The sequence below is a fragment of the Talpa occidentalis genome, unplaced genomic scaffold (genome assembly GCF_014898055.3).
Source record: "Talpa occidentalis isolate TD23 unplaced genomic scaffold, MPIMG_talOcc4v2.1 talOcc4.13, whole genome shotgun sequence".
Taxonomy (NCBI): Eukaryota; Metazoa; Chordata; class Mammalia; order Eulipotyphla; family Talpidae; genus Talpa; species Talpa occidentalis.
The window spans coordinates 65,835,351-65,860,279 of NW_023601322.1; the positions used below are offsets into that span (position 1 = coordinate 65,835,351).

General features: G+C 43.5%; 1 protein-coding gene and 1 non-coding gene across 5 annotated transcripts in view; both read left to right on the forward strand.

Annotated features, from left to right (window-relative positions):
• Window positions 1-24,929, forward strand: part of FGF1 (fibroblast growth factor 1) — a 95,361-nt gene that overhangs the window by 53,985 nt on the left and 16,447 nt on the right. For all 4 annotated transcript variants that reach the window (XM_037509046.2, XM_037509045.2, XM_037509050.1 and 1 more), the window contains one exon: window positions 20,473-20,675. In XM_037509046.2, the coding sequence (XP_037364943.1) occupies window positions 20,507-20,675 (169 nt within the window). In that variant the 5' untranslated portion in view covers window positions 20,473-20,506. The remainder of the gene's footprint in view (window positions 1-20,472; window positions 20,676-24,929) is intronic.
• On the forward strand, window positions 8,376-8,493 carry LOC119243857 (small nucleolar RNA SNORA36 family). The gene has a single exon (XR_005124859.1). It is a non-coding gene; the product is annotated as a small nucleolar RNA SNORA36 family (small nucleolar RNA).

The window sequence follows — 24,929 nt, forward strand, 5'->3', positions numbered from 1 at the left end:
TGATCCACTGGGAACAACTTTACCTTATAAAATAGGAAGCAGAGAAAACAGGAACCTAACAGAACCTTATTGCAATCCTGAGTCCCGGGACCTTCCTCACCCCAGGTTTTATCTTACTATGGGCTGTATGTTGTGATTAGGCCTGCAGTTCATTCTTCAGAACTGGTTTTTGGCCAGTTGAGAGACTTTAGGCCTTTCTACCAAGCACAACCTGACTTGCTAACCAGAGCCTGGAAGCCATCCTAATCAGGTCAAGACAGGGTATGCTTGCTGTGGCCTATACCTATCACTGCAGAGACAGAAAGGCCTCCTGCCCCAGCCTCACACAGTGAAACAGGGGGAGAAGGAGCTGGGTCCTTCATTCATTCTGCCTCACCCTCTTTTATTTCTTTCCCCCCAACAGGGACAAACAACAATTCAGTAGAGGAAATATGAGTAATGGAAAGAAAGAGAAAAAAAATAAACATATCAAAATTGGCAGTGTCCCCTGGGCTACTGCTTTTAAAGAAAACAGGGAGAGTAGATGTAGAGATATTTTAGTGACTTTGCTAAAAGGGGAAAAATAATCAAGCTGGTCACTCCCTTCGAAGCTGAATTCTTTTCCTCTATTTTGATGTAGAGAGAAACGTTATCCAGACCCAGGTTCTCATATCCTGGCCCCCAGTGAGTCAGAACCCCAGGGAGAGGGAATCCTCATGTGATTCCCATGTGGGTATATCCCACGTGGAGAAAGCAAGCTTGGGATGTGAGGGCAGTGTTATGCCCAGTGCTGAGTAACAAAAGGTACAGCTAAGGTACAAAACTCACGTCTGCTCTGGGAATCCCAAAGTCAGGTATTGAGAACCTTGTACAAAGTAAAATCCCACAAACTATTGTTAGAAATACAGAATAAGGAAGATTGTGGATTGCATCTTCTGGAAGAAGTGGGGTACATAGGCACATGTCCTATTCCCTTCAAACACTAACTGAGCTGACCACATCTTATATGCATTATATCATTTACTTTCCCAACTACACTGGGAGGTATAATTATCTCCACTAATGGAACAGTAGAATAACATGCCCAAGGTAACCCAGCAAGTAAGTGCAGACTCAGATGAGTACCCCTCTGCAGACACCCATCTAAACTAAGGTTACAATGCAAACCTCCCTTAGGATTGCCTAAGCTTGCCTTTCTGAGGCTTACGTTTACTGGAAAAAGCATAAGAAAACCTCAAAAATGAGTGCAATTTATACAGCTTTATGAAACAAAGAGCAACCAACCTGGGGACCCCTGATGAGACTTATAACGTTCTCTTTAATAATTTGGTAAAGATTTGTTTCCTGGGACATCAAGAGACATGAAAGGAGAAATGATGGAGCCAAAGTAACCATTTCCCCTCTCCCCTGAAAGAGGGGAGTCTGCTAGCATGTCAGAGAAAGCCAAGCAGCTTTTACGATCCAATCCCCTTGGAGGATTGGATCCTCCAAGGAAGACTGGAAACCCAGGAGAGTAGCTTTGTTGTTTTGTGAAATCCCAAAACACGAAAGACATTAATAATACCATCTGTGGTGAGCTTGCTGGCTACTGTGCTACTCACTTACCATGTTCTTATCAAATTTGATCTTTACGCCAATTCCGTGAATAGATAAGATTCAGATGAAGAAAGACACTCAGAGAGGTGGAGCGACTTGCCTGTTGTCACATATCTATAAAGTTGTAAGGCAGGGATGATACTCCATTGTCTGAATCACAGTAAGTTCTTATCCAACGCCTTGCCTGTCTCTTAAATACAAAAACGGACACCATTTGGAATGTTCAACAAGCAATAATTCCTCATTGCCAGTCATCTTTTATTTGGCAGTGCCATCTTTCATCTCAGGCTGGAGACTAAGTGGGCTCTTATTTCAGCAAGAATTTACTGTCTTCAACACATTACAGTTTATGCCAGGCACAAAAGCCCTACATTTACTAAGTTGGAGAATTTACTGTAAATTTACAAACTTACAGTGCATCAAAGGGATGCACTTGAAACACTTAGAGGTGATTTTATGAGAGGTCTGGGGTTGCTGGATCTGTGGAGGAGTTATCTGTGAAGAATCGTGGAGGAATTGGCCTTTGAAAGGAAGTCAGCAGTGGCTAGTCAGAGCAGATATCTTTTCAAGTTAGTGTTTTCATGTTCTTTGGGTTAAACATCAGAAGTGGGATTAGTGAATCATATGGTAGCTCCATTTTTAATTTTCTGAGGGTCCTTCATGTTTTTCCACAGCGGCTGCACCAATTTACGTTATGGGTGCCCCTTTGAAGTTTCCTTCCATCTGCTGGATTATTCAAGGAGAAAGCCTTTGTTTGGTACAATTTTGTTTTCAACTGCTCTAGAAGAGCAGCAGTTCTCCCTTTGTAACCAAAAGAGCAGAGCAGGCAGGAAGCAGATCAGGGTGAACAACATGCTGCCCCTTCACTGTGTTTATATTCAGGACTGCTTTCGGTTGATGGGAAGTTTTTGCAATTTTACTAGAGATAGGACTTCCTTCCAATAAGGAAATTAAATTTAAGTAAAACTGCTTGTCAGTAATTTAAATAATATTTAAAAGTAAGGAATTTGGTTAGGGGATAATGATCAAAAGAATGAAGGCTGCGCACCTGTAATGAAGTCCCAGGGAAGTGGTGTTAACCTCTAGTGAGGGTCAAACTACCCCTAATGGAATATCAGTGTGCATTAGAACAACCCAATGGCTCCCCCAGGCCTTGAATTCTGTCTATTTTGTCATTTTAATATAAAACAATAGCACAGAAATAATAAATGAGCGATCTGCTCAGGTGATGACCCAGGCAAGGGAGGACAATTTTGAGCAGGATTCTGAGCAAGTCCAGATAAATCCTGCTGGGAGGATGATTGAAATGGGAGGTTCCTAAGAGCAGATAAAATTTCCTTGAAACGTTTGCCCTGAGGAAAGAGGTCTTCCACAGGAAGAAGGTCAGGTCTGGTCTATTTTTATAACAGCATTTCAAGTGGTTAGTGGACTTATTTCCTGTGGTTCCCAGGAATTCTGCAACAGACTCTCGGAAGGATGTTGGGGATAGGGAGCAGGGACTTGATGAGTAAGAATCAATAATTATCTCTATATTTGCTTCACTTTTTTCTATAAAAATAATCTAGAATCTTTAGAAGAGCAAAGTTCATGATGACTGAGAGCAGAATGGGACATGAAAATCCCTTGGTGTGTGGCTAATTCTTTAGGTCAAGATTTTGCAGACTGAAGATTGACTTATTCACTCTCTCCCTCCTTTATTCATTCAACAAATATCTGAACCAGGCATTGTCAAGGGACTTGGGAGGAGATGGTGAATCAACATGGTCTGTCCTCCAGGAGCTCACAGTATGGTGGAGAAGAAAGACAGCCAAGTGGGTGGATATATAATTAATTACAAATGATGGGACGTGTCAGGAAGGAAAATAACAAGGCAACAAAGGAGAATTATAGAGAAAGAAAAGGGACAGAACTTAGATGGCGAGAAGGGAAGACCCCTGAGGAGAGGCACTTCAGCTCCCATTTGAAAGGTGCATAAGAACCAGCCAGTATTGGGGAAGAGCACTACTTGAAAAGGAATAATTTGCATGAAGGTAGTTATCTGGAAAAGACCACCTGTAAAACAAAGAAGTCGCCATATAACCCTTGACTCTGAAGTAGTTATCAGGGAAGTCAAACTAATGACATAAGCCATCACATGGCCCCTGTGTGGGTAGTAAAGGAGACACGTAGGGGAATACTGAGTTGTTCTAACTCAGTTTATTTACTTTTTACTGGGTTTACCCTTGTTACTCTCTATACCCTTGTTACTCTCACCCCTAGTCAAATACCAGTCTTTTTTCCCTCGGATCTTTGGTGATGGTCCCTTGTTCCATCTTCTTCCCGTAAAGTATAGATGGTATACTTCCTCTTTAATCTGAAGACTGAGACAAAAGGTATCTAAGAGCTGTTCCGTAAGTATTTCTAATGATAAGTGAATGGCTAACATTTATCAGGTTTTACTATTTAGGGTACTTTGCCAAAAAGTTGTTAAACACAATGGTCTCATTTAATCGTTACAACTATCCTGTGGCTAAGCATAGCATTACCCCTATTTACCAGGCCTGTCATTCCCTGACTGGTATTTATTAATATAGGAAAAAGAAAAGAGAAAGAAGGAAAAATGAGAGAAGAAAAATTATCAGGCCTTGATTTAGTCCTTAGAGATCTTATATAGAAAATCAATGATTCCAGCTCCTTGGCAAATACTATTCTCTGATAAATGCTATTCACCACACTCCAAAGGATCAGCAGAAAAGGGATACTAACCTTAAACATCACTTTCCACATCAATTATTTTTTGAAAAGTTGAGTTTTTTAAAACCCAACAGCTCTTTTGAGAAGATATTTATTGAATTCATTCATCCTCAAATATTTATTGAGCAATTAGTATGTGTCAGGAATTGATCTAGGTGCTGACAATATCATGTGAGCAAAACAAACCTGATCTGGCCCCGCAGGAGGCTTACGTGTGTGTACACACACACCCGCCCCCATTCATAAGTGTGCACTCTGCGGTAAAACAGTAACAAGTAAGTAAATTGAGTTAGTACAACTCAGTATTCCCCCACATGTCTCCTTTACTACCTACACAGAATACTTCTGACATTACTGGTTACCAAATGCGTGGATTTTTTCCCCACACACAAAGATGAAATTCTGTGGCACCACCTCAGTATCCTACAATTTAACTCAATTCTGATCTGTCCTATCCAGAGATAGTGGTTAAGGGTTGAGACCCACAAGCTGCCCTCCCCCAGATACTGATCAGCTATAAACCAGACCCCTCCTCAGGCTCAATAAATATGCTAGAGCTGATCACAGAACTCAGGAAAGCAGTTTATTATAAAAAGAATGTAAGATATAGAGTATGAAAGGTTACTACAGAGGGTATGGATGGAAGAGATGCCTACTGTAAGGTCTGTGAGAAGGGGCGCGAAGGTTCCAGTTCTCTCCAGGTGTGCCACCATCCCCACACCTCTATGAGTTCATCAGCTCAGAAGTTCTCTGAACCCAGTACTTTTGGGATTTTTATGGAGGCTTCATTATGGTAGGCATGATTGACCATTAACTCCATTTCAATCACTATCCCTTCTCAAGAAAATGGGGGGGGGGCGCTAAAAATTCCTAATCATGGCTTGTTCTTTCCATGACCAGCCCTCATCAAGTGTCTTTCAGAGTCATTTCATTAGCACAAAAAACACTCCTACCACTCAGAAAATTACAAGGAACTAGGGCAGAGACCAATATTTTCTATTATCTGATAGAAACACATACAATAATAAATGATCATAAAAGTTGTGCAGAAAACACATTTGGGTCTGAGATAGAGGACAGAGAAGTATGGGGCGCTCTCCTAGAGAGGGTGGAGATAATGGGAGTAGATGCCTTTCTTGGCGTAATAGTCATGCTGCTGAAAATGCTGTGTTGATAAGAATTTTGGCAAATCAAACTCTCCAGAGACTTAAGAATTTTACAACTTAATGACCACTTAATGACCACTTAATGAGGACAGTTTTGAAAAGCAACACCTCTTTACTTTTCTATATGAATAGATCTATGGAAAAGCTATTCACACCATCAAAGGTTTAAGAATATAGTATCATGAAAATGTTCTGTCTTCTGTCTGCTCCACCCCAAGGGCCCATCTCAATGACCAGCTTTATGAAATTCCAGAAGAGCCCCTTGAACCTGACAATGCCAGGGAGGAGCCAAGGAATGCAGGATCTGTGAAAGTTGAGAGGAATTATGTGCAAAAATATGGCAGGCCAGAGAAATTGCTCTGACGTCTCTCCTACCTCATGTTGCCTAATCTGCTTTCATGGGCCAATAACATAGACAGTCTCTATTTTTCAAACCCCACCCAACAGAGTAGTGCTTTGATCACCAAAACATGAGAGAGAAGCAGTGGACAGCAGTTGATATAAATGGCTTTGAAAGGTCAGTTAGAAAAAAAGAAATAAGCAAGGAGAAAATATGAAAGGAGTTGAAAGGATGAAAACAAGCCATACTTTGAGCTACCTGCCAAAATTAAAGAAAACTCCCACAAGAGGCCACGTTTGACAGATGTGAGAACTGTCATGATTACCAGTACCTACCAGCCTTGTGATTTTCCTGATAAATGGCATCTCAACTGCAATGTGCACCTTTTTGGAGATGCTGGATACCAGGGGCAGGCTTATCTCTTAGCTTAGTTTCTTAGATACAAAACTTCAACTCACTTCCAAACTCTCACCCCTTGTCAAACACCAATATTTTTCCCCAGGGTCGTTAGTGATGATCTCCTGTTTCATCTTCATCCCATAAAACCTACCTGCATCCTGCAAAGTGCTAGGTTGTATGGGGGCCTGTGTGTGGAAAATCAATAATATGGTCACAGGACTCAGGGCCTGCAGACATACAGTGCAAATGGGACATTTCATGCGGGATCAAAGCAAGTTGGCAAGTAAATAGGACCTCTAAAAATAGCCAAAGTCCTTAAAAAGAAGTAATGCAAAAGGAAACAAATTTTATACTCTCTTAATGTAGGCTCTGCAAACACTACATCTTAGAAGGCTGGCACTAGGCAGGTGATTATTTTCTTCCTGCCCTTTGGCCACAACACCCACTGGGTCCCTTTACAAGTCCCAGGTCCTGCTCTCCCCAACCCCCCACCAGCTTCCTGCATGGTGCTGGATGCCTCGGCAAGAATGTAGCTGTTGGGGCATAGCTGGGGCCTCCGTGGCCCACTTTCAAGATCCAGAATAGACTATGACATGTGAAACAGGCTCGTGGGGTTTACATTCCTCCTTCGTATCCAAGCACCTTAAAACACAAAACCGCACGCCGGATTGCTAACGATTCTTCCAGAGACGCCTGAATATCATCTGTCTGGCAGAAATGTGAGTTTTGTTCTTTTTATTTTTTAATGTTTTCAGTGAGCAAGGGGCCCTTGGAAATGAGATTCCAACAGAGGGGCAGCATAATGAACTGAGGTCTTGGGGCTGAAGGTTTTATTCCTGGCGAAGCCACAAATTTGCTCTACTAATAAGCTGTACAGCTTCCGTATCACCATTATCTTGGCTACAGAAAAAGGGAGAAGTACTTGTCTACCCCATATAATAGAAGGGAGAGCAAATATAAAATGCTTCTAAAGTGCCTCGTGTAGTCTTGGACACCCAGCGATGCTGGTTTACTCACATAAAAAGCTTTGTGAAACCCCGAGTGCTGTGAAAATATGATCAGCACATAAAACTTCAGTCTTATTAGCAATGATAATACCTCCTGTTTCCTAGGCACTCACTACATGAAAGGCCTCTCCCAGGCCTTGCCTATCTCTCCTCAGGACCCAACAAAAGTAGTACTTTTATCAGTTTCATTTTACAAAGGAGGCAGCTGAGGTTCAGAAAGGTTAAATGACTTGCTTGGTCATGGAGTAGTTAATGACAATGCAGAAACCAAAACTGAGGGGTTTGACTTTGGGGTTGGGAGAACTTCTTTTCATGGTGTTTCCAAGCCAGGCTGAAACAGGACCATCCACATGGTTAGTCTGTGGCCTCGTCCTGGCCCTTGATAAGCAACAGCAAATGACCCTACTGACAAAGGCCAAGGTGGGCTTGACTGACACGGGTCAACTTGGGGGAATGTATCAGAATGACAATCAGGAAGGCGCTGTGGGGGCTGTTGGTACCTCAGGGACAGTTCTGAGTCAAGAGGGGAAAGACTCCATTCCATGGAAACCAATACCTCTTTTAGAACACCGTCAATGGAGGCAGCATGTTATGGCAACTGCTAGGATCAAAAGAAGAGAAGCTAGAGCTCACTCAGTCCAGAGAGTATTTTATTCTATTTCCCACATCTTATTAGCAATTAAAATCATGGACCCTTGGAGTCAAAAAACCTTACCTTCAGATCTTGGCACTAACATTTATTTAGCTGTGTGGCCTTACACAAATTATTTACACTCTCTGAGACTTCTTAGCTGCAAAATGGGGATAAGAAACCCAAGTTTTGGGTCCCCCTAGTGGCGCAAGGGGTTAATACGCAACCTATGAAGCTATCCACAGCCACAGCAGCATGAGTTTGATCCCAGGCCAGGGAGCTACCCACATGGTGCAGCAGACCTCTCCTGTCTCGCCTGCTGCTCCCCTCAGCAGTGTATTTCAGTCACTCTGCCTGTTCTGTTCCCCACTCTGTCTCTGGTGAATCACTTATCCCCACACCTCTGGCCTGTACCCCAGTTCTTGTATGCATAAATAAATAAATCTTTTAAAAAAAGAAAGGAAGGAAGGAAGGAAGGAAGCAAGAAAGCAAGCAAGCAAGCAAGCAAGCAAGCAGGCAAGCAAGCCAAGTTTTGAGTGCCATCAGGGCAACTTCCCTGTTCTGTTAATTCAACTTTAGGACATAGAGTAGACGATTGCACAGAAAATATTACTCTATTCATTTACTTCCCAGTCTATAAAAAAAAAAAGAAGAAGAAGAAGAAGAAGAAAGAAAGCAATCCCTAGATTTTTTGGCATATTAGTTACTATATGTAAAGCTTATGCCTGTACCTGGTACCTAGTAAATGTTCAGGAAGAGGTCACTATTTTCTTATTTATGCACATATTTTATTATTTGTACGTATGTCCAAGCAAGCTATTGGGAAACATGGTAGGGCAAGCTTTTCAGCATTTCCAAAGAGATAACAAATTCATACTTCAAAAGACTGAGTTTGGAGAAGCCAAAATTTCTAGGTCAGGAGAGAAGAAAAAAAGAAACCCAGCAAACAGACCATCTTCCTATGATTGTGAAAGGTCTGCTGACTTTGGGAAAGGAATGTCCTTGCTGAGCTACTTCTGGAGATTGTAACTTGCATAACAGATGCAAAAGATTTTTGGAGACACATCAGTAAGAGGAGGTTAGAGGAAGTAGGCAAGGGCGGCCAGAGCTCCTGCAGAACCACTTTGCATTTGGCTTGAAGCCCCAGGCTTTAAAGCATCAGTGTGCAGGAAAGAGATTTCCGCTTAAGATGTGTGCAGGTCTTCAGGATGGCCAAGAGCCTGCAGGATGCTCTGGACCGAGGTGTACCATTAAAGTTCAGACAGAACTGGGACCCACCAAGCACAGGGAATGCTCTGGTTTTCCTCTTGGAGTAGAGGCTGTTTTTGTTAAATACTTTAAAGAATTCCTGACCTGCAATTGAATGATGCTCTTTGCAGGGCAGAGTTTTGGGGGTGGAAAAGCCAGACTGCAAAGAATTAAAGATCCAGACTCAAGGGAAGAAATAAAGAATATTGGAGGAGATCCGTGGAGATGTGTGTGTCTGCTTATATTTTCTACTCTTCTACAAGGAGTGTGAGAGCAAGGGCTGGATTAGATTAGACGTCCCTCTTGCTGCCAGCTACACTATGTCCCTTGTATCTGAAACATGACTTGATGAGTCATGGCCAGATTGCAACCTCTTTAAAGGCAGATACTGTGATTTCTACTACAGGTCCATAATCCCTTAACTGAAAAGTCTTGGAGCTAGAAACATTCCAGAATTCAGAAATTTTAGCAGTTTTTGAAAGGTAATATGGTGCCTATGTTGTATAGTATGGAATGAATTCACTGTGATCTGGCATAACATCCTATAATCAAGCACATTGCTAATTCTGCACCAGATTATATAAATGTTAACATAAAGTAGTAAAAAAAATAGTTACAATAGTCTCAGGATACTCTGGGTCAAATTTTTTCACAATTTGAGTTATGAAGAACTTCTAGTTATTAGTCTCTTTTGCATTTCATAAGGCAGATCAAGGATTTCAGGTCTCCCCACCCCTTTCATTTTTCTTTCTTTAAGTTTTCAGTATAACTGCAACATTATGCCAATGGCAGGTGCTGAGCAGAAGTGGTTGACATCTAGAATATATGACATTTTAATCTCTGCCAAATAATATTTGATTGTGAAAGTCAGAGGGCAGTTTATTCTCAGTGACTTGTAGATTCTTTAGAAGTCTCTTAAATTAAAGAATGGGAGAGGAGAATGATGAGACCCAGAGGTTCTCTGTCACTGGGACAGGAACATACACAAACTCTGTGCTGCACTGAGGACTACTCGCTAGGACATTCATCACCTTCAGCACCTGAGCAAACAAGAAGAGGGCTTCATTGCTGGTAAAGAAAAATTCTAGCCTGTCACTTAGAAAATGTTTTTTAAAATGTTGCTAAAATACTAATAAATGTTTAAAATCAAGTTTTTTCAATCCTAAATCAATAGTACAGATATTTGGTAAAACTAAACAAGACACATGGACCATGATAATCCAGCTAACATCTACTGAATGCTTGCAAATGTTCAATTGCCAGGCTCAGCACTTTGTATGTATCATGTCACACTTACAATTAGACTGTGCAACAGCTACATTATGGAGTCCCATGCCACAAATGAGGAAACTGAGGCCCTGTAAGAAGGGATAATTGGCTAGTGTCAGTCAGGATTCAAATTCACATCTAGTAGTGTACTGGTAAAGTAATTGTTAGGAAGGAAGGAGAAAAGAGAAAAAAAAAGCCTGAACTTAAAGCATTTGCCAATTTCTGTTGTGTAAATATTCTAACCAGGGTTGACTGCAAGCTACTAATGGCGTAACAACTGGCTTGCAAAATTCTTCACTATTTAATAATTGCTTTCGAAACCTTGTAGGAGCTGTCTTCTGCACACCCACCCCATAGACACATCCACAGTTTATTGCCAATATTGGAAGATGGTATTTCAGCTCATGGATGAGACTGGCTGGGGAGCAGTATGCTGACATGCCAACCCTGGACAATCAGCCATGTTACAATCCTACCTCAGGCCTGGTACAGATCACTGAGGGTGGAGAAGAGGAAAAGAGAGAGAGAACACACTGTCTCCCTTTCTTCAGGCAAACTTTCCTTCACCAGAGGATGTGAGATGGGTCTCTGCCAATCTGACACTCCCTGGCAGAAATAACAAAACCTAGAATTTTTTTTCCAGGCCCTACAAACTTTATCTTGGCCAGATAAGGAAGTCAGACTTTAGCCCAAAATGTATGATCCCTTTCTTTGAGATCCTTAATTTTTATAATATTGCTTTTGAAGAAGTAAGGCTCTTCTACAACATGAGAATGAGGTTTAGGTCTGCTTTTAATCAAGGGTAGGAGGTTCTGGCCTAATTTGAACCCAATTAAAATACATTTAGGCTCCTGGCTTAGCTTCTCTGTTAATACCTCTAGGGCACCGCCTTCTAATTAGGGTTCCTGATAACATGTTTCTACCAGAGGCTCCTGAGAACTGACAAGCCTGGTATTCAATCAACAAACATGTACAGGACAGTGATTATCTACAGGCATTTGCTAAGTTTGGGCCTTGAAAGAAAACACATAGTTTCAGTCCCAGGGCCTCAGAGGCTAATGAAGGAGACAGTCAAGTAAACATAGCTAAATTATATTCATTCACTCATTCAACAAATATTTATCAAGTGCCCATTAGGTGCCAGGCATTCTGCCAGGCACTAGGATACCATGGTGACCGAGATATATTAGAGTTTGTACTATCATCAAGCTGACAGCCCAATCATGAAGAGACATTAATTTAATAATCACAAGAATGAATGTGCAATTAAAAACTGAAGTAGGAGCTCTGAAGAAATGTGAAATGGACCCACAAAAACTGGGGAACCTGGCCCGGTTAAAGGAGGTCAGGAAAGGCTTCCTTGAGGAATTGATTATTGCACTAAAAATTGAAGGAAAAGTAGAAGTTAACCAGGTGAATGGGGTAAAGGGATAGGGCTGCAAAAGCAACCGGCATAAGCAAAGGTCCTAGGTTGGCGGGGAGCGCAGAGCATGTTTTCAGTGAGCACAGGGCCCTTGGGAATGAGACTCCAATGGAGGGACTACATAATGAACGGAGGTCAATGTAAGAGAAAATGGAAGACCAGTATGGACAGAAAGTGTGGTGGGAGACAATGCAAGGAGGAAGCCAGCACTGGCCCTCAGAGAGAGCTACAGGACATGGAAAGGTCTTGTCTTTACCCCAGAGGAATGGGTTTAATCAGGGAACAGACAAGGCAATTACACCCAGCACTGGAATGAAGTAGATGAACTGCTGCTATGGGAGTCCTTGGGATTCAGCTAATCTAAAAAGATGTGCGTGGTGTGGAAGAAAAGTAGGGAGGTTGGGTTGGGGATGTATCCAAATAGGTTTTCTGGAAGAGGAACTATCTGAGATGAATATCTGAAGGCATGACTTAGCCAGGTCTCAGTGGAAGGGTGGAGAAAGGGAGAGGGAGAGAAAGCTGCTAGGTGAGTGGGAGTGTGGGGGGGACTACAAGAAAAAAGACCAATAAGAAAAAAAAGGTAACAAGGTTACAAGGCAACTAGATGATGAAAGCCTTATAGGCCATGGTAGAGTCTGGGTTTTATCCTGACATCAGGGAACTACTGACCCAGTCAGAGATCTTCAGCAGGAGAGTGATGAGAAGATTCACGTGTTAGAAAGATCACTAGCAGCAGGGTCAACCAAGGGAGCTGTGCTTGAGGAGAGAGACCCCTGCACCTGCTTCAGCAGCCCAGGTGAGAGAAACTGTTGAGTCTGCATTAAGGCAACAACAGTGGGAATGGAAAATGAGAGGATTTTGGAAGACTAATTAGAAAGGCAAAGTTGAAAGGCTCTGTTATCAACTGGATGGGTGGAAATGATTTCTACCTACCCAAAGACTAGTCTAAACAAAATAGATTCTTCTGTTTGTGTTGAGTCTTGTTATATATAATCAGCTACATGGTCAATTTTTCGAAATGCTCATGTATCCTTGAGAAGAAAGCTGTTCACTAATTGTTGGGTATAGACTTCTACTCTATGGTCCTTAATTATTTGTGTATTTCTATATGCTTATTCATATTTTGTCCCATCACTTATAACAGAAAGGTATTAAAAATCTCTCCCATAATTGTGGATCTGTCAACTTTATATATTTGTGAATCTTTGTTTTATATATTTTGAGGTTGTTATTAGAGACATGCCAGCTTAAACTTTTTATATATTCCTGTTGAATTGTTCCATGTATTATACTTTTGTAGGGGCAGGAAGGACACAGTGCAGGTTTTCTGATCCAGCAGACCAGATAAAGGAGGAGTCCGAGCCCTCAGTGGTTTTTTGCAGGTCTTTTATTGGGATTTAGTGGGTACATGGCAGGCAGGGGTGCTGGGGGCCGGGAGGTTGGCAGTCCTCCCAGCCCCCAGCAAATCTTTACTCTATCTGGGCTCTCTGGCGTTCTCTCTGCTTCTCTTCTTCGGCTTCTACTGGCGTCCTCATGACGCTGCCCTTAAAGGCCCAGCCTTAACCAATGAATCCTAGCTACATCTGCCCACACTCTATTCCAGGTGTCTGCCATCAGGCATGCATTCAGGACCTCAAGGATCCATCATCTATCCTGATGGCGGGAGGGCAGAAAAGCCTGACATTTTTTCCTTATCCTACAGTCCACCCACTCAGGGTTTTCTGCCATATAATCTACACATATACAACTTTGTTTCTGAGCAAACAAACAATGCAGCCATGGCCCACAAAAGCAAATACATCACGATATAACAACAAAATACAACAGAACACAAATAAGTCCAGGCAGGGCCCCAACCTAGTAGCAAAAGACAATTATTGGCACCAGCAGATGAGCCACCAAATCTGCTGCCGAAGGCACTGCTCATACGAGGGAGGGGAACCACTCACGGCATCTACTGTAACACACCAGGAGCCGTCAGGCTTCCTGGCCTTTTCTGGCTGTAGTCTTGGCCAGAAAGCCACACACAGCATCCACCCCCAGGATGCACTCACTCCTGGATTGGGGATAATTGCCCAACCTTCAGGGTTTCTGACTGCGGTCGCTCCAACATTCGGCTTTCATAGCCACCAATGTGACTCGTAGACCCCTGCACTCAGGCCAACCCACTACACAAGCACATGGGTCGGGGATCCAAACTCTACATGCGGCCTCTCTCGGGTGCCCTCTTCAGCTTGGGCTCCACCCCAAGCCACATTCCCTACCAGTCCCCCAAGGATGGGTTCCTCAGCTCCTTATGCTCACTCGACAATGAGCAGGGCATCACCCACAGGTGATTTTAAGAGACTCACTGGCCTTCCTCAGCTTACTTAGTGCTTAGCAGCCACTCAGGGCTTCCCAAACTTAGCATCAGTACCAGCTTTTGCCTTCTCAGTTGGCTTTTCTCCTCTGCCTGGCAGCTGGGCATACACAGGCTGCTTTTGGCCATCAAGGCCCACTGGCCACCCCCAGATTCTCATCTCCTGGGATATACAAACAATAGCATTCTCCCCCAGGGTCCCAAAAACTTAACTTGCCAAAGTTCCTCCACCTTCAGGCGGGACTGTCAGTCCAAGTCCATCAGTCCAAGTCCATTGGCCTCTCCCTGCATCAGCACTGGTGAGCTCCAAATCGTGGTCCTCTCTTCCCCGAAGACTCTTGCTGTCTCACAGGTCATTGGCTGGTCCTCTCAGGCGTCTCCTCCACGCGAGGTTTCGTCCCACAGCTCCCGGACCTTGTCCATCTCCTGTGCCGCCATGACGCCTCCAGCATTGTCCCAGGCAAACACAGTTTGTTACTCCTTAGTCCCTCCAGGTCTTTGGAGGGCTCCATACCCATCTGCATGGCCGACTTATGCCTATTGTTAAGGGCATGACTGGACACTGAGTAGGTTTTCTGATCCAGCAGACCGGGTAAAGGAGGAGTCAGAGTCCTCAGTGGCTTTTTGTAGGTCTTTTATTGGGATTTAGCAGGTACATGGCAGGCAGTGGTGCTGGGGGCCGGGAGGTTGGCAGTCCTCCCAGCCCCCAGCAAATCTTCATTCTATCTGGGCTCTCTGGCATTCTCTCTGCTTCTCTTCTTTGGCTTCTACTGGGGTCTTCATGACGCCGCCCTTAAAGGCCTAGTCTTAGCCCAGGTGAATCCTAGCTACATCTGCCCACACCCTATTCCAGGTGTCTGCCATCAGGCATGCATTCAGGACCTCAAGGATCCATCATCTATCCTGATGGCAGGAGGGCAGAAAAACCTGCCATTTTTTTCTTACCCTACACTTTTCATCCTTGACCTTTGTTTTTGCTTTAGACCTACCTTATCTGATATTAATATAGTCACAGCAACTTTAAATTTTTAAAATTTGTCTTTATATATTTTTCATCCTTTTGCTTTTAATCTTTCTGTGTGCTTATGTTTTTAGTGTTTCTCTTGTGATCAAAATACAAATGTTTTTTTCTGAAAATCCAGTAGCTTATAAATTTAGCCATTTACATTTATTGTGATTATAAACACATTGGAATTTACTTTTGCCATCAAATTTTGAGCAATTTTGGAATTTTCTATTCCTTTTCTGGATTGTTTTGGATAAACACATCTTTTAAATTTATTTTACTTCATTTCTCTTATCCCTACCAGCTGCTGGATGGGATTACAACATTTTATTTCTTTTCTTTCAATAATTATCCTTCCCATTTAACATCCACATTTAACAAAAAATCTAAAGGAAATTAACATATCTAAATAAAAGTTAAGTTTTTTGGATGATATCATTTCATAAAGACAGGGAGCAAGGATTTAGGGCTTAGTTTTAGCCAAATGTAGACTTCTTACATATGCTGGGCTTGAGGATACATACTCAATTATCATCTTAAATAAGGTCTACACAGCTAACTTCTACACTCTGAAAAATATCTTACTTTTTGGGTATTCTGCATTGTTTATGCAGTGACAGGAGTTGAAAACAAATTTTAAAAAAAATAAGCATCAGTATTTGCCTTCCCTTGTTACTTACAACCCTGAGACTTTCCTTCTAGCTTCATCTCAGGGCCAATCTGAGCATAAATGTCTCCTGGAAATAGCGCACTTCACAAATGTTACTTCAATAACCATTAATAAACTGAGACATAGTCTGAAATAGCAACCTGGATTCTCTACCTTTGCCTAACTTTGGCTCCTTCATCTTCTCTGCTGTTTGTGGTTTAAAGGACAGGGAAAATGGCTTAGCTACTTTCTGCCAAATTGAGAGGAAGTGAAAAACTCTGTTTTCACACCAATTGAAAATTTTATTTTAAATTAAGCATTGAATTGCAGTTGATCAAGACCATGCCAGGTGTAGGGAGCAGGAATGGCCACTGAGCAGGTTTTCTAGGATCCCATGCAGACGGGGTAAAGGAGGAGTTCTGGAGACCTCAGGGGTTTTGCAGGTCTTTTATTGGGGTTCACCAGGCATATGGCAGGCAGGGGTGCTGGGGGGCCGGGAGGCTGGCAGGCCTTCACTCTGGGCTCTCCGGCCTTCTCTCAGCTTCTGCTTCTCTTGCTTCTCTCTCGGCTTCTCTTTTGGCTTCTACTGGCGTCCCCATGATACCACCCTTAAAAAGCACAGTCTTAGCCCAGGTGAATCCCATCTACCTATGCCCACACCCTATTCCAGGTGCCTGCCATCAGGCATGCATTCAGGACCGCAAGGATCCATCATCTATCCTGATGGTGGGAGGGCAGAAAAGCCTGACATTTTTCCTTGCCAACACCAGGTTTCGATTAGTTTAACATAACCACTTAATGATTGCTCCAATAGGTCACATCCCATTTTTGTACTTTCTAGGTGCTATTATGAAATACTGTGCCCTTCAACCATTCAGGCAACTCTGTGGGGTAGGCAGGGTGGGGGCTGTTGAAGGAAACATTTCAAAAGTAGTAAGTGATTCATCCCAGAGTGGATCTGTCCATACCTGGAGCTATACAGTGTTACTCACCATCCACATTGAAAACTGACTACCGTATTCCTGGGCTAGATTATACACTTAACATCCCGTTCATATGTTACAAATTCTCTTCCAGAGGCTACAGCTGACAGATATGTTGGCCTAAACATGGATGTTCTAATAGGCTTGGTGTTCCTCACCTAGTATCACTGGTATATCAAGAAAATTTTCTGACTTTCCCAAAATCTCACAAGTACCCCGAATCTCAAAGGGCTGGACTTAGCACGCATAGATGACATGGAGTCCATTGTGCTTGATTGTTCCATCCCCAGCACACACACAGATAAACCCTACCCAACAGCAAAAAAGAAGGTAAAATAATGAGGACCAGAGCTTATAAATTTCCATTCTGCTTAATACCTGATTTCATGTAGTTAATGAATTCATTTATTAGAGCAATTTCTGTAAATCCCTAAGGCCTGCTAAGTCTGCTGCCTAATGGTGTTATCATGTCACAGACTTCCTTTATCCCTTTCCTTTAACAAATAGTAAAATAAATGGGCAAGGAACTCTGGAACTGCTTGAACTATAGGTAAATAGTAAATAAAGCAAGGTAGGGCCAAGCTTTTCATACTTCTGAGGAACTGTGGACCTCTGGCTGAGGTCATTTCACCAAGAAGAGCCCCCACTGATGAAGTTCCAGCAGCACAGGGAATGCAAGCATAAGGCTAATCTCTGGCCAGAGCTGGGGCCTCCAACCTCAGCCAGTCTTTTGATGCATCTGTTCCTATTCACCTCAATGAGATGAAAGCAAGAATGCAAACGGATAGAGCCAAATTCATATCCAACACTTGGAAAAACACTTAATGGAGACACCCTGCTGCTAATGCTGGGTCTAGAACATTCAATTGCTTAACATTCAATTGCTGCCCAATCAGGGACACACAAGGACTTCCATCTGAGAAAACACAGTAACAAACAAACAAAAAAAAAAAATTCTCCCCCCACAAAAGATTGATAATACAAATGGTAATGTGTACAGTTAAATGTCTTCTGTACCAGATTAAGTATGTCACTCAGTAAATAATTAGGAAAAAAATATTAATTATGTCTTACTTGTTAAGGAAAGGTACCTGGTCATTGCAGTGTGCTTGGGGAGAGGTAAGGATAAAGATGCCCTTGTTTCAAATTGCTGAACTGCTTAACAGCAGAAGGGCTCCACAGCTGGTGGAGTGAGGAAATGGAGTGAAAGGGAGATGGAGAGGCTGAGTGCGAAAGGGCTGAGTAGAGAGACAGGAGAAAGTAAGAAAAACAGGGGTGGACACAGAGAGATTAAGAGGCTTGTGAGTGAAGGGAAAGAGTTTGAAAGATTTTGGGTTTGAGGATTTTGGAAGGAAATACAATGTGCTATAAGGTAAACTCTGCAGTCTTCCCTAGGAACTGACATAAACAAATTTAATTTCCTGTTGCTGTATTATGTGAAAATAGCTGTATGATATTACTTTAAATATGGTTTATATGGTATATACAACATTCTCGTGGTGGGTCCTTGGAGGGACTTGAAACCACAGCTGAAACTGGGGACAGAGGCTGGCCCACATGGCTGAAGATTGGGAGAGATGTATTGTACAAAAATATTAAAATGCCCAAACCAAAGGAAACAGAGGCTTCCAACATGAACCCCAATTCTGAAGTCACCAGGAAATTATCCAAATGTATCACAGATTTGCTTTCTACATGAGCCACTCCACAAGGCTCTGGTGAGGGAGGAAGATGGAGGGAAGGAAGGAATAAGGAAAGGGGGGGAGAGGGGAGGAGGGATGGATGGTTAGGGTGGGGAATGCATGAAGTAAGCTCGCCTTCTGTGGGGCTCACAGTGCTCCTTAACACCTGGGGATGTGGGTTTCTTGGGGAATGAGGACATGACTGGAAGGTCAGCCAGGGGCTAAGACTGCTGGTGGTGATACCCAGTATCTGGGTCACAAAGGAAAACACATTGAATTATTAGTTCATGGGGACAGATGTATGAATCAGGCAATGTATTAAAAAAAAAAAAAAACACTTCCAGTAATAATAGTGCAATATCAGTGCAGTCACTTAACTTTTTTTGGTGATTAAAGGAAGGTTGCGACTTTGTTACCATGGACCCCATTAGAGGCTCAGTTACACCACTTACTAGTTATTCACCTTGGACAGGCCCATTAAACCTAAGCTGTGGTTTCATTTTATAAAAACATGGGGATAACATTGGTGCCTGCCTCAAAGAGTTAGGGTGAGAATTCCGTAAGTTAACCTATAGCCCAGAATATGTTCATGATGATGATCATCAGTTACTATAACGACACTTGATAATCAGTGTGTCTAGCTAGCCCCTACTCATGTTTATAAGATAATGTTTCCAAGTTCGTTTCCCGGTCTCTTTTTTCCCTCTTTTTTTTATGGTCCATATAGTCATCAGCACTTCATTCACCTATATGGTGGGTAGATGTAAGTAGGTGCTTTAAAATTCAGTTTGTCGACTTTGCTTTTTACTCATTAGAGGTGTGATTAATGTATTTTTAAACCAGTGATATAAATTTCCACACAGTGGGTACATACAACATTGGAGGATAAACAAATGAAATATGGTGATTTCGGTATCATAAGAAGTATGTCTCATTAGAAAATAATAGCATGAAATTGGCCTTTCTACCAGTGACAGAGCACTGAAGGTGTCTCTATGTGTGAGGTGGCGTGGAAGCAACCAGTCACTGGCACATCCTTCGTGACCATGTGCCCCATGACATTTCCTCTTACACAGTGTTTGCCCTTTAAAAGCCCCAGTTCAGGGCCTCCCTGGTGGCACAGGGGGTTAAGACGCAACCTATGAAACTGTCCACAGCCTCTGCAGTACGAGTTCGATCCCCTGCTGGCCAGGGAGCTACCCACATGGCGCAGCAGACCTCTCCTGTCTCGCCCGCTGTTCCTCTCAGCAGTGTATTTCCAGTCAGTCTGCCTGTTCTATTCCCCACTCTTTCTCTGGTGAATCCTCTCATGCCCCACACCTCTGGCCTGTACCCAGTTCTTGTATGCATAAATAAATTCTTTTATAAATAAATAAATAAATAAATGCCCCAGTTTACACTGCTACCTGCCCTGTTCCCACCAGCAAGGCCAAGATTTCCTTTGCACATAGCCACCAGCCGTCTCTATTGCAGGAAGCTAGAAAGGCCTCCTGTGCCTCCTTCTTACAGGTCCAGGATGCCCAGGCTACCTGAGCAATCCGCTGCCCACGCACTGAGTCCCTGGTAATGGCAGTGGGCGAAAGAGGGCAAAACCTCAGTGCCGGCCTCACAGCCTTTGTGGGTTTCAGCCAGATCCTGAGTGTTATTTTAGAGCAACTTCACTGTTTAATTTGAGGATATGTGTGGATTCAAAGGATGGGCCAAAACATTTCTCCCCTTTGGCCAAATGATTACATTTGAAGTTCTAAAAAAAATGTACAGCTTGCTTCAAAGCTGTGCCCAATGGGGAAGATAGAAATACCCTGAAAACCCTCCCCTCAGGAACCAGCTTCCCTTAACCACTGGCCACCACAAGGCCCATTTGCCGTGGCCATCACTTGGGCAGTCTGTGGTTACCAATCAACCAGGAGCCCTGTGACCTGAACCTTTCCTTCCCTCCTTGAAAGTATATGCTGCACCTTTGCCGGGAGAACATTCTACAGGTTTGTTTAATTTCTTACAGTCTCGGAAGCACCATAACCAGTAGCAGCTAAGCCATGGCTGAAGGGGAAATCACAACCTTCACCGCCCTGACTGAGAAGTTTAATCTGCCGCTGGGGAATTACAAGAAGCCCAAGCTTCTCTACTGCAGCAACGGGGGCCACTTCCTGAGAATCCTTCCAGACGGCACAGTGGACGGGACAAGGGACAGGAGCGACCAGCACAGTAAGCACAGTCCTTCTTGCATCCTCTCACCTTTCTGGAGTCTTCCTTAGTTAAGGGCAGAGAAGGGAGAACATCAAGTACTGGCACCCCCCTCCTCCAAGATTCTATTCAGACACACTCAGAGGAAGGGGTAACATAAACGTGTAAAGGGTCTGGGTGTGGCAAACAAGGAGCTGTAAGGCTCCAGCCCACCAGAAGGGGTCCAATTTCAAGATTATAAAAGGACCCTCTGTTGACCTAACACAACTGCTTTGAGATTCGACGTAGCTGCCAGTATTCAATGGCTGTGCATCTGCCTAGGTTTCTGTAACTAGAGAGAGGTCTGGCCCCCAAGTCTGGCCAAGGTCCTGCTTGCTCCATGAACCACATGGGGCAGGGGCAGTAAAACCTGCACAAAGATGGGGCCTCAGTTTCAAGTTAACTGACTCTGCGGGTTATGTTTCTACTGAGTTTGATTTGCGAAATTCTCATTCATAATCACAGTCTTGCACGTCATAAATTATGCAGCTTGCTTGCTCTCTTTGCGTATCATGCAGATGTGGTTGTGGTAACCAGGAGGGGTAAAGTCATTCTCCAGACCTTACAGAAACTGGAGAGCCAGAGTAATTCAAGCCAAAAGCTGACTCCTCTTCCAGGAGCTCCTGCCAGCCCTGCTCTCACATGGTGCTGATAAATGGAGATATGACTTTAAAGAAAAGAAAGAACAGAAATGTCTTCCTTCTGCTGGAGCACTTTTGGCACTGGTGTGCATGTTGAATGTTAGTGTCTGGGTCTACTGCTATGCTAGCGGGGATGACCTGAGCAATGAGGTTTTAAATGTTAGAGAGAAGACAAAAATCAACGCTATTCCCTGCTAAGGGGTTCAGTGATCTAAAAGGGCCAACATGACATGCCATGAATCAAGAGATGGAAATTGGGGATGAAATGAGGAAACATCGAACAGCACAGGTAGGAAGTAAGGTTCTGTAGATAGTCCCTAAAACAGAATGCAAAACACTGATCTTGGTTTATTTATCAGATAATAGTAATTATTTGTGGAATCTGCACCAAAGGTTGCAGACTCTAAGCAGGAATGACACCTCGTGGTGCTCATGCTGTACCCTCTGGTTCATGGGTAATGTGGGGAGGGGAAAACCTGGTTTTGATGGGCCAGGTGACATGATCCCTTCTGTCCCTCTCCCCATGCAGACCACTGAGATGAGGAGCAGGAAGGCTGATGTTGGGCTGCCGGGGTAGGTTGGGTGGAGGGACTTCCCAAACAATACAAGGGAAGAATGCTTTTGTTATCTGGGGTTTTAATAAGTTTGCCAATTTTCTCAATCAATGGGAATGCTCTCAGGGAATGAGACTCTCAAGGGAAAGATAATCCTGGTAATGTGTTCCTCAGGGTTAAGCTGTTTTTTCTGGGAAACTTTGAATTCTAGGGTAGCAGGAGGCTACAATGATAATTTCCAAGTGCTAGAATTTCAGTAAGAGTGGCTATCACTTCATTGTTGGCATACCCTCATTAACACTGAATTGTGCTGGGACCCAGCTGCCGAAGGTGTCAGGAGCTCCTGGAGAGTGACGCCAGGCAGCCATAGGAGTGAGCAAGAAGAGGTCTATGTCCATGTAATGCTGGAGTGACTCTTTGCCAAGTGAACTTGGACCAATTACTTAACCTTTCTGGTTTCATAATAACCATCACTTGCCGCAGTTTTCTTGGGAACATTAAATGAGATAATGTAGTGAAAGTTCCTGGCTCACTGCCTGCCTCAGTAACAGCTCTCAGCACATCTTGGTTAATATAGGTGCCTCTGTCACAAGATTTCCATCCATTCAACCCTGCAAATATCAATAGAAATACACTCTCATACTTATGAACCATCCCAGACTCAGCTCTTCTATTAAACTGCCCTCCAGGAAGGCCAAGGGCCTAGATTTAGATTTTGATTCAATGCCTCTCTGCCAATATTCAGAATTGTTATATTGGCCTATTTATTTACTCTGGACTAAGAATGAAGGTGAAGGAGGACAGAAATCAAAGTGGGGTGGTTAGTAAGCAGAAATCTACCTCTATACCTATCACTGCCAAGAGAACTGGGTAATTCATATACCCTCTGCAGTGTCAGGGTCCCTAGAGTCAGAAAGCTTGAGTTCATATTCCTACTCTGCCCCTTTCTAACTGGGGCAGCACTGGACAATTACCAGCCTCTCTACATAAAGAGCTCTGCAAAAGCCCTATTAGCCTTCGCTCCATACCCTCCCAATCCAAGAAATCCTCCATCTCCCGTCTAGAAATGTAAATGTCTGCAGAGTCCCCAGCTGTCTTATCTTGAGAAAAATAATGAAGGTTGGTTTCCTCACCTGTGGGATGGGAGTAACAACACTGCCTGTGTGCCTGACAATGCTGAAAACTTCTAAAATGCTTCAGGAGAGGGGAGCCGCTGGCAGGGATGCAGCACTGAATGTGGCTTCTGCCGCCCTCTTCTGCCCAACAGTGGTACTGCCACAGCCCTTCTGCATTTCAAGGGTTATTCAGAAACAGATCAACCTAGACAGGTATGGGGAGGATGATTCCTGACTGATCAGCACGTCTGGCCAAGGGGATGGTTTTATCCCTTGGTCATTTGTTTGAATATGACTAGAGAGTGGTGACAGGTAGAGAGCCATCCTCTTAAGACTTCCTTCAAGAAGAATATTTGAGTCAATCTACTATATAATATTTAAATAAATCTACGTAAAGATAGAACTGTATGCCTTCCAGTTTTATGAGGCCAAAAATGACTCCCCTCATAGCTTTCTGTCCCCAACTAAATGATCTGTCCTGGTAAAATTGCAAAGTTTTCAAAACTTGTCTATTCTCTACCTCCGGGAGAATAAATTTCCAAGCGCCTATCACTAGGCCTTTCTGTGATGGATATCTGCATACCAGCCACGGTAAAGTGGGCTTCACTAGGCCTTTCTGTGATGGATATCTGCATACCAGCCACGGTAAAGTGGGCTTGAGTAAAATGTCTCTACTGGTGGGAATTTCTGGCCTGCAGAGAAAGTATTTTTAGTTTGTCCTCTGACAGCTCCTTCAACCGCGGCTATCAGTGATTATCAATACAGGCTGTGTGCATCTGTCACGCTGCCTTACCCGAGTGTCAGGCAAAAGCAGACAGTGAGAGCTGTGGACGGCCAGAGGGAGCAACGGGTGTGGGCTGTGCAGAGATGCATGCTGACTCCTGGGCCTTTACTTTGGGAAACAGATAAATGGGGGAGTCATCATGAGAGGGTGCATCCTGAAAGAGGACTAGATGGTTCTACTTCAGACATAGTGTTTGAAGAGCACCTCATGTACTGGGAAGCTCTCCTTGGAGTGACATTTGTGTGATGATTTAATGATTTTCTCACTCACCCAGTTCCCTGAGGATGGGAAATTTTTTTTTTTTTTTTTTTTTAATAGAGGCATGTTTTATTTATTTGTTTGTTTGTTTATACAAGCACTGGGTACAGTCAGAAGCGCGGGAGGGTGAGAGAATTCACCAGAGCCAGAGCAGGGAGCAGGCAGAAGGACCGAAGTACACTGCTGAGGGGAGCAGCGGGCGGCAGGAGAGGTCTGCGCGCCATGTGGGACCCTCCTCTGGTGACCGGGGAGCAGCCGGGGATCGAACCGGCGCGGCAGAGGCCGCGGGCAGCTTCGCAACCCAGCGCTCAACCGCTGCGCCACCGGGGAAGCCCTGAGGATGGGAAATTTATCTCTTATAGCTGAACACTGCAAATTTTGTGCCCAGCACACTGCCTGGCACTTAGTCTAATGCCTAATAAACATTAATTTGATGAGTGAATGAACTGTATTGACGGTGGATAAATTCAAGCTCAACAATATAGTCAGTAAATATCTACCATGCACCTGAGGTGTGCCAGGCATCGTGTTAGACTCTCATTTCCGTCTAGCCACAACCCCCTGAGGTTATTAATTATCATCACTCTAAGAACACTGAGTTAAGAGGGCCTGGGACCAGCTAGTAATAGGGAAGATTGGCACAGACCCATAGCATCTTCTTCCAAGACTTAAGCTCTTTCCAAATCCCAGTAATGCCCATGGGAGCAACACCCCAAACTGATTAAATAAACGCTGGATTCACACATCTGTCATGTGGATCTGGGGGTGTCAACACAAGTCCCGTCACTGCTGTTTACTAGTCCCATGTCACCACAGAAAAGTTGCTTCTCCTCCACATGCCTCAAGGAGCTCATTTTAAAATCAAAGATGACAACAGTAGCCAC